The 10,977-nt window shown below is 34.3% G+C and overlaps 1 protein-coding gene across 1 annotated transcript; it reads right to left on the bottom strand.

Moving 5' to 3' along the window:
- Positions 1-253: 253 nt before the first annotated feature.
- On the bottom strand, positions 254-10,360 carry LOC111506492 (uncharacterized). Its single transcript, XM_023161569.2, has 10 exons — positions 9,960-10,360; positions 7,397-7,540; positions 7,111-7,254; positions 5,380-5,598; positions 4,818-4,915; positions 4,670-4,762; positions 3,529-3,642; positions 1,593-3,217; positions 636-907; positions 254-579 (listed from the first exon to the last, which is right to left on the bottom strand). The coding sequence occupies exons 1-10, from the start codon at positions 10,024-10,026 to the stop codon at positions 338-340; spliced, it is 3,018 nt and encodes a 1,005-aa protein (XP_023017337.2). The 5' UTR covers positions 10,027-10,360; the 3' UTR covers positions 254-337.
- Positions 10,361-10,977: the final 617 nt, after the last annotated feature.

The raw sequence follows: 10,977 nt of genomic DNA, 5'->3' as shown, positions 1-10,977 counted from the left end.
TTTGGCCAATTTTTCATTATACGCTTTCTGTTTGTTCTGAAAAAGCATAATTGAATAGCAATTATCTGCAAAGTGTTTACCCTCGATATACTTAAACGTAACAGAAACATTGTTTTTTTGTGAATAATTTGATTCAGAAACTTATAAAAGAGAAATTCCACACATTGCAATATGTTTAGAATCGTGATAATTTTGTTTTTCATTCCTCTCTGATCGTGTAGATATGTATGTAAATGAAACAGCAAAATATTCAGTAAGTATTTAATAACAATAAAGAAACAAAATATCGTTCTATGCAAAAAAATGATGAAATAAGGCAGCTCCTATAATAATTAAGTTATGGTAAACGATATGTATTATAAATAAAAGTTTTTATTTGAACCCATTTCTTATCAATGAACAAATCAGGTCTCTCATTTATGAGTTTGATACACTCAGCTTTCTTTGGTGCTATTTTATTTTTCAAGTGGGTTCTGAAATAAGATATCATAATTGATTTTTGTTTTGCTGTCCATGTACCTCGTGTGGATTGTTTAGTGGATGTTCTCTTCAGAGCGATCTCTTTCTTCACTGGTTCTTCTATGAATGAAAACTATCAGTTGGAAGCCAATGCTGAAAATGTCAAAGTAACATACCGATAAACTTTTCAGCAATCGTGCTAGCTGAGTGCACATCCTTTGGATGCTCTTCTTCGTCACATTGGTCCTGAACAGTTTCACTATGTTGTGAAGAATATTCAATGGAGTTGGAGCGAGTTATCTCTGGTTTCATGTCAACATTGTTCCACATTTCCAATTCCATATCGATTTCGTTCAACGTCCGTCCCTTATTTTCAGCACCAACTCCCTTTTCCATCATCAGTAACAGTTTAGCGATTTTAGCTGTTTGAAAGACATCCTGAGGTAATCTGGAATGATATATTGTTAGATGATGTGAACTGAAAAATTGTGGCTGCTTGAAACACACAGTTGACGTGAAATTTATTCAAGAGGTTTTTGATCGATTATATATCAGTAGATTTTTTTTACCAAAAAGAGAACATAGTCGATAATTGCGGCAACAACCAAAGTAAATAGTTAGAGTATAGTAAAGAGTTAGTGAATGAAGTCTTAGTCCAATTTTTATTAGATATATAACGATTTTAAAATATTATATCAACTAGAAGTGAGTTTGTCCTCAGACTCTCTCTACTCCAAAAACTTCCCTACAACACCCCTCAGTCAGTATTCCCACTTATCCCTGTATTACTCTGCTGTCGCAAATATTATTCAGTACTTGTTTGAAGAATAAGATCCAAATTAAAAAATTCCAGAAATTGATGAAATCGATTGTTAGTTGAGAAAATTAAAATCCCAAAAAACTCATCAAAGAATGAATTTTCTCCACAAACTCAATATTCAAAAAATCGAGAAAACGATACTTGAAAAAATTTAAAATCCCGAAAACAGGCCAAGAAATGAATTTTCCTGACAAACTCAAAACTCCAAAAATCGAGGAAATCGACACAGCCACTTGAAAAACTAAAAATCCCAAAAAACAGGCCAAGGAATGAATTTTTTCCACAAACTTAATACTCAAATTTGAATTTTTACCTGTAAAATTCTTCGTGGGTTTTCTTCGTGTGACCCATAAAAGACGCTACTTGTTCCATTTCTGTTTCATTCAGATTCAAAATCTGCAAAACTGTTGCAATCTGTTTTCTCAATCGTGACGATGTTAGAACACTGGGATTTTTAGCACCACAATTTGTGGCATATTTTCGTAATACCGATGAGCCGTCCACCCATTTCTTTCGACTTCCAGTCAATGCAAATAAAAAAGGATTTTCTTCAGGTACGAAATTGCTCGTTCTTCGAATAGAAAGCAGAGTGTTTACATATTCCTGCAACTTTCTAGAAAACAGAACCGGTACTGCTTTACTGCCTTTTCCGACTGTGATAATCCTTTTGAAATGATTTGACAGGGCAATTTCGTTTTCAGTGAGGACGTTCAAGCACTCTTCTTGATTTGTAGTGATGACATTAAGATTATACGCATCTTGTTTGATATACTGCACGTCACCTACCCTTTTCCTGTTTAATAAAATAGTTAAGGCGAGAGAGGCTTCCGTTAAATTCTTGTACGATTTAATATCTTCACAATTTACCTTTAAATTTGCCAGGCTTGTTTCGGCGATCGTTTGAGTGTAATTTTGAAACAAAATGATATCTTCTGTAACTGGCAACGTTTGTGGTTTTGAAGAATGTTTTTCGTTCAGATCTTTAAGTGCAAGCGATCCCATAGCATACTTCCAGTTCGACTCTACTATTTCCACAAATCTTTTCACATTTTTCAAAGATTCTTCGTAATTTGTTACTGGTAAGATCGGGTCCTTTTTCAACAGTAATAATTTGGCAGCTGAACCCACCGCTAACAGGGATGTTCTCATATGCATTGCTAAAGATGGTGCCTTAAAAGTTCGCGTTACGTCGTCATATCCAGATATAATCCTTGTTGCCGCCACTACTTTATCATAATTTTCAGGTTTGAAGGCCTCTAACATGCTGTCAATACCATAAATGTCTTGAAGAGGTATCAAGAGTCTACCTAATTCTCGTACTTTGTTTGATACGGCATTTTTTATATGCGGTCTTTTGTGTTTTCTTAAGTAGTTTTCAGCATATTGGCATATTAATGTGTCGCTCTTGCCGTTGAGTGAAATTCTGTCTGCTTGCATGGTGTGAAAAACTTCAGATTTCAATCTCAACCTATCCAGATACTGTCGGCGAGATTCATTGAATGCTATCATAGTTTGCCCTTCACTTGCGTACTTCAATTGTTTGTTTTTCTCAGTATTGAACTCACAAATCTTCGCATGTCGTTTTAGCGACTTACTTTTGTAAAGACCTTTGCAATATTTGCATGGTAAAAAGTCGGTCAAAGAAGTTATGATTCGTGAAGTGGAACTGGGTCGCTGAACAGGTCTAACTATATTGGCGCTATTCAACATCGAGAAATTGCCCTGTTTCCTCAACAGCTCAATCATTTTTTTTCTACTATGCTTCCCTTTAGGCTGTGATAAGATTGCCTGGACACTCTCTTCCTCGGCATGTTTTCTAAAAAGATGCCTTGAAAAGTTTGTAACATCTGTGTTGCAATATAGGCAACGATCTTTTTTATCCCACACTCTTCCCTTTCGTAAACTACATTCTACTATTTTTTCGTTTGAATTTTTATACTGCGGAGGAAAGAAAATATAAGTGAATAATTTTGCACATAGTGTTCAGTTATATAGCTACTGTTAGTTATTATAGTATTAGCCACGGCAAATAATAATAATAGCCGTCCTCTACTCGCATCTGCTATACCTTGGAGCACAATTCACGAGCTTTTATGAGGAAGTATTATTATTTTTAAGGGTTTCAAATTACAATAGAGAGTAATTGCAATATTTATGTTTTCCAATCACAGCATTTTGAATAATTGTTGTGAAATAATAAATAATGTTCCTTGAGTATGTATAGATGATTATAAAAAAGTTTTTCATACCTGTTTCATCCCACATCCTTCCTTAATAAGAATGTTGTCGTGAATAATTATTTTCTTTTGGCAATTTGTATTTTTATAGCTAACACCTTTCAAATACTTCTTCTCTCCGTTTTCCTGAAACCGATTATAAAATGATGATGCTTTGAAATCAAACAATAAGGTCAAGAATTGAACTTAAAAATTATTTTCGAAAATGAGTTTTCGGCATAGCAGAAGGAAAGATGAATATCAGAACTAAATAAAAAAAAATGCGGATCGACCGGGATTTGAACCCGGGTCTTTATGGTCTCCGTGCTTAAAAGCAAAAAACAAAAAAGCAAAAATCTTTTTTATTAAAATAAACTATTTACATGCCTACATTTCATGAGTACCTCCACCTTAAGGGTAGAGTAGCAAAGTGACATCAGACAGACGCGCCCTCACGTCCCCGCCGTGGGGAACGCCCCCGCGATGTTAGCAGGTTGATGCTCACCCAGAAACATAGACTTTATTGAAACGGCTAGGTTATGTGTCTCCTGCCACCAAGGCTTATGCACATCATTACATGGTGTTGATATTCAGGTCGCTCAAATGAAAACATACCTGTCGATGTGTTGGTTAGCTGTCTCCGTCCTTAATGTACTAACCACTATACCATCGATACAGTTTCGAAAACTGGTTAGCACATTAAGGCTGGAGACCATAAAGACCCGGGTTCGCCACATTTTCTAAATTTAGTTCTGATTTTCATCTTTCCGTCTGCTATGCCAAACACTTATTTTCGAATGTAATTCAACTACAGACTTCATTATTTCATTATTTGCTTCATTATTTAAAAATTATTTTTGTAAGTTATCAAATAAAATCAGTTTGACAAAAAAATGTTTTACTGTTGAACGACCAAAAGAGAGAGGAGGAAGTACTTATTTAGAAAATAAATCATATACATTGATTGTATACAACTTATGTAGAATAAAACACTTAAAGATAAAAAATATTAGTGTAGGTGTCTGTAGGTTTGTCCGAGTGTGACTTTTCGTGAAGTTCAAATTTGATATAATAAATGATGATTATTTTCTGAATGAAATAGGTACCCACATTTTGTTCTCTTTTTATAGCTTATCATGTATATGAAATGAAAACAATATAACTGAGAAGTTACCTGAACAATTTCCTGGGATGCCTTTGACGAAATGCTATCTGAACTTTCCGATTGGGTTTTTAATATTTCATTTTGATCTGGATACCAAGATTCCTAAAACCGAATATTTACATGATTATATTTTTTAATGATTACATTTTGTACCAACCGATGAATTTTCCCATGGGTCACTTGTTTTAGAATTCTGACTTTCATTTGCATTCATATACCGCATTTCCTTTGTCGGTCCACTTACTGCTGAAATTTCTGATAAGAAAAATGTTACTTACAAATATAAAATGATACAACTGCATAAGTGAGCCTTCAAAGCACGCGCAAAGAGCCTATAACAAAACGCGAGTACTTCAAAGGGGCTTGTACCCGTGTATCATCAGCAATTTTTGTTATGCCTGCATCGTTACTACAGAAACAATTCTGAAAATTAAGTTTAGATGAGGATAATATTCCTTATATTTTACTCTAATCAAATAGGTAATGGGGCATCTGATGTCACGTACTGTTGACATGGAAGCTTATTTGACAACATTTCATATGATCAAACTGGGAACTTGGCGTTGTTACTTAGCAACAGCATTTTTTCATGAAAATTTTGCACGTTTCCCAGAGCAATTGACAAGCATTACGATACAGGTAAAATAAAAATATCACATTCAAAAATATATTCAGCTACATTTCATTCAACTCTGAAAATACTGAAATTTGGTGTTCACCTTCTTTTTTGGAACATTCGAGTGAGTTTGATTCCGTTGCCTGACATTTTTCTTTTCTTGGACTAAGTGGTTTTAACTCTTGTACGACTCCTGTTGTGGAAATATCAAAATCAGCGTTCTCCACTCTTGTAACATGGCGGTTGGCTTTCCATTGATTGAAATGCAACCACGGATCATCGTCTGTTTCAGAAACAATATCATAGACACTAGCTTGATCCGCTGAAATAAATTTATGATTCAAGAAATAGAAACTACCAAAACACCAAAACTACCTACGTCAAAATCACATTCGATACACCTAGGTAATGAAAACCAGTGTTTCGCATAATTTTTATGTTTGATAATATTCTATAAATAATTTTTAGAATTTAATTCTCATTAGGTAAGCCGACGCAAATAATCGGATTTATTCTACCGTGGCGTGGGTCTGTATGATTCGTTCTTGTTTCGTCAATTCGTGATTCGTCACCTGCCCCAAAATTTCTTGTTTCATCACCTGTACCTTTTTGACCTTTTCGCAGGTAATAATTTATTTCGCATTCGTCAACTGGGACTAGTAGGGCCATAATTATTCAAGTTTAATTTGTCGTCCTGGCTTCATCAAATATATTATTTTTTTATTAGTCATATTTAACAAACAAACTAACTAACCAGTCAAATATATTTTTTTTTATTAGTCATGTTTAACAAACTGACTCACCAATTTCCAGAATTCATTTGGAATCGAATTGTTTAAACCGTATTTGATTATTTTTAAAATAAAAATAAAAAATGAATGATAAATAGAAGCCTCTTAATCACTAGCGCAGGTGCAAAGATGAGGTGACGAAACAAGAACACCTTAACCAGGTATATTTTGCAGTTGACGAAACAAGAATATAATGGGTCATAACAGGTGAAATTTCCCTAGGTGACGAAACACGAATTGACGAAACAAGAAACTACTGTCTGTATGGTTGCTGTGAATTTGGTTAAATACTATCGGTTGAATACAAAGAATATATGGAGATTTTGTTTTTCAAGACTAATATTTCCTCACAATTGATTATCATTCGTTTGGCAGGGACAAGACGAATTCAATGTTTACCGACATACCCTGGCACTGACGAGAGACAAGAACCTCAAAACGCGCCTGCAGGTGGTCATCCTCAGCCAAATGAAGGATATATTTTGTATAATTACGAGAAGCACTTGCATTTGGGTTCTCTTAAAGGAACGTTGCAAAATGTCTCTGCCAGAAGTACTTCGATTTTATTGATTTTATTATGTCATTTATTTGTACTCTCCGGCATATTTTCGAATTTTGTTCGATGTTCGAATCCTAAAATAAAAAATTCTCTTTTTTAAATTTCCGAATTCTAAGTCGGAATTTTACTTCAAAATTCCTAGTTGTATCTCGAAATTTTCAATTTCCGAGTTATAACTCGGAACTATTTCTCAAAATTCGAAATTTTAAAATTCCGAGTTTTAAATCGGAGTTTTATATAAAAATTCCGGGTTGTATCTAAGAATTTTAGAAAAAGAGAATTTTCTATTTCCTTCCAGAGTTTCGTAGGATCCCTATGCAGAAAGCATAATTTGAAGCAGTGCAATAAATATTGTTTTGAATTAAACTGAACGTAAAATTTGAAAAAGCTGAATGTGATTAAGATTGAAGAAGTATCTTTCGAAAGAAAGAAATAGTGTATCCATATCAAAATTGTGCGGGAACAATATAACAAAATAACATACCTCTTATACTTTCGACAGCACTCTTCTCTAGTGGCCTTTCAAAAACATTTTTCAATTCATTTGACTTTTCATTTGAAGGAAATCCATAACGGTAATCATCTTTGACGCATTTAGTCTCATTTTGAACATGCATTGCCATCACACCTGCAGACAAATTGATTATTAAAATAAACACTAAAACATAAACTATTATTCGACGATGAAGTAGCAGACAGGAATGTAAAAAATTGAAATTTATCAAATGGATGACCACCATATTTCCTAAAGTCATTCGAAAATAACATACCTCTTTTGCTTTCTACCACACTATTTTCTGGTGGCCTTTCAAAGAGTATTTTCATTTCATTCAATTTTTCATTTGAAGGAAATCCACAGCGGTAATCATCTTTAGTGCACATAATCTCATTTTGTACATGCACTGGCATCACATCTGCAGACAAATTGATTATTGAAAGAAATGTAAAAATATATAATTTAAAACACCTAAAAACACGCTTTTATCACGCACTAAAAATTATAACATAATTAAATTGGCTTGTATATCAGTTATGATATGAGTAAATATTCATTTTAATCTTGTTAATATTTTATTATCATCGTAGAGAAAACGCAAATATATTTTTTAAAACTGTATATGGTAGGTAATAGGGGTACCTTTGGTAGTGGTTAGTAAGCATGTCACTTGTTTATATCTAATTGTCAATTCAGAAAGCGTGGAGTGATTTTTGGTTTTGTGTACTTTTGATTAGTTTAAACAAAGCGCTCCACACTTTTTGAATCAACCATTGAATATAAAAGAAGTGACAAGCTTACTTACATCTTATATCCCTTATCATTACTTTTTTTTTTCTCGTTAGGAATATCCAAGTCAGCCTCTGTCTCTGGAGCTCCGACACATCCGCGGAGGGCGCGCTGGTGTCGTTCACCCCAATAATCACTTCTCACGTCCGTAGGGTAAGTGACTATTGGGTCCGAGAGTCATATGCTCTGAGCAGGAGAAGTAAACCAAGGATGACGGCCTTCTGCACTCGTGCGGTTAAGATTTCTGCCACATTATGGCAAGCCGGTATTTTTTCAAATTCGAGAGCAGTGGATACATCATTCCACCAAGGACTCTTGTGATCAGAACTATCATTACATAATGGTTTGGGTAGAGCCTGCAGAGTTCAAAGAGTAAATCTCGATATTTGGTTCGGTTTTCCTCCTCTTTTCGGACGATGTTCGTTTGGCCAGGAGCCGAAAACTCCATGACGAAAATAGTATTCCTTCGGAGGTCGAGGAGTACTACATCAGGGTTATTGGCTTGTATTTGCATGAGGGTGTGGAATGAGTTATAATTATTTTTATTATTATTATTTTTTCCTAAGAGTATTCTAGTCAGGCCCTGTCTCCGGAGCCCCGATACTTCCAGAGGGCGCGCTGGATCATTTACCCAGATAACCACTTCCCACGTCCGTGGGGTGAGTGATTACTGGGCCCGATAATCATGTGCCCTGAGTAGCCGTAGTGAACCAAGGATGACGATCTTCCGATTCCTCCGGCTAGGATGTCTGCCATATTACGGCAAGCCGGTATGATTTTTAGATTCGAGAGCAGTGTGTCCATTACACCGATGACCGCTATGATCAGAACCACCATTTCATCAGAATGGTTTGGTTAGAACCTGCAGAGTTCAGAGAAAAAATCTCGATATTTAGTCCGTTTTCACTTCTCTTTTCGGTCGATGATCGTTTCGCCAGGAGCCAAAAACTCCATGACGAAAAAATATTATTGGCTCGTATTTGCCTGAGGGTGAAGAAATTTTTATATTTTCATTGTTCTTTGATGTGTGCTAAATTTTAGATTATTCGGAGGATTGGATGTGGCTAAAAATTAAATTTCAAAATTCTTAACATTATTATTATTATTATTATTACATCAATAATAATAAATTTTTGTACTGTCGTCGGTCCTTGATGTGTAAGCCGAATTTTAGATTATTCGGAAGATTGGAAGCAGGTGGAATTTATAATTAATAAATTCACATCATTATTTTATTCTTCATAAAAGGATGTCCCAGTCAGGCCCTAGCTCTGGAGCCCCGATACTTCTAGATCATTTACTCAGATAACCACTCCCCACGTCCGTGGGGTGAGTGATTACTGGGTCCGAGAATCATGTGCCCTGAGTAGCCGTAGTGAACCAAGGATGACAGCCTTCTGCATTCTTCCGGCTAAGATTTCTGCCGCATCACGGCAAACCGGTATGATTTTTAGATTGGAGAGCAGCGTGTTCATTTCGCCAGGAGACGAAAACTCTATGACGAACATCGTCTTACTTTGATAGTCGAGGGAATCATTATTATTATTATAATTATTATTATTACATTCTCATCACGAAATTCTTGTATTGTCATTGGTCCTTTGATATGTGTGCCAAATTTTATATTCTTCAGACGATTGGAAGTGGGTGAAAATTAACTTCCAAGATTTTATTACATTATTGGTTAGTTACAGGTGAACCAAATAAAAGCGTGTTGAAAAAAGAAATAATTTTTTGTCACCTAGCATGGGTTGATATGAGTAGCACATCGTCGACTAGAAGAGTGTTGTTCAACAGGAAAATAACGGCGGAAACTTTTATGATATCAAAAAAATGTGATTATATTACTGCAGTCATAATTAAACTTTTTCTTGAATGTTAGAAATCCTTATTCAGACACATTTCATATTATTGCTCGCGTTCTCTTGTAAAAGTAGAGTAGAAAGATTAAGTCTTTTAGTCGATGATTAAATGGAAATAATTCTCTAGAATGTAACGGAGTAATAATATCCTTGGTGAAAAGGAATAACACAATTATAGGAACTTACCATCTATTTCCTTATTTGTCTCCACTTGTAATTCCACCAACTTCACTATATACTTTCCCCGCGACATTTCGCAGTTTCTTTAATATATCTTTAAATTTCAATTGCGTCACAGTATTTCTGTATGCGACCTAATGTCTAGCACGTGGTCTTTTTATCAAACACCTGCTAAGGATTCGCATTTTAGCGCACTACCGACGGATCTCACGTTGGTGTGAGTTTACAGAACATAAAAATCTAATACAACATGTGGACAACTCTTTCTGTGGATCTCGTTTCGAAACTTTTTTAACAAAAACCAACAATTCAAAATTGTTTCCCCTCTCAAGGGGTAGAGATTTGATGAGTCATTATAATGCTACTAATTATAAATATACTTCAGAATTTACACTCTTTCAGGTAGATCTCGGGTTGTCTTGATTTCAATAAGATCTCATCTTGTAAGGAAAACGTATATATATATATATATATATATATATATATATATATATATATATATATATATATATATATATATATATATATATAGATATTTCTATTGTTTGGGTTAACATACAATTTAAGTTTATTGGAAAAGAGATATAAGATTTCAATGAACCTTTTTCCTGAAGTACGAAAAATCACTCACTAGCAGCGCTAGTAGTTCGGTAGGGACAAACACTGCCTAATCCTCATATAAACATATGGTAAAGTACAATTAAAAAAGAATGTTTTAAACAGAAGAAAATGTTTCTTGAGCAAAACTAAAATTTGCAACTGTGAATGATAACAATGTTATAACATTAAAACGTTGGCTTGCATGCCGTAATTTTAAAGTAACTGGGAAAAAAAGTGAATTAATAGGCAGGTTAGTATACAGACTCTAATAAACGAGTAGAGGTAGATTCAAACTGTAATGAAAGAAATTTAAAATAATTATGAATTTCAAACTTATTTCCGAGTGAAATATGAATCAAATATAGATGGTAATGAAATGAATTTAATTAAATATAATGAATAGATATAATTTAATAAATGATTG

The sequence above is a fragment of the Leptinotarsa decemlineata genome, unplaced genomic scaffold, assembly GCF_025532065.1.
Source record: "Leptinotarsa decemlineata unplaced genomic scaffold, Ldec_3_MD MMD2_P_RNA_scaffold_9, whole genome shotgun sequence".
Classification (NCBI taxonomy): Eukaryota; Metazoa; Arthropoda; class Insecta; order Coleoptera; family Chrysomelidae; genus Leptinotarsa; species Leptinotarsa decemlineata.
The sequence above is the reverse complement of the archived record's forward strand: the minus strand, read 5'-3'. Positions and strand labels throughout refer to the sequence as shown.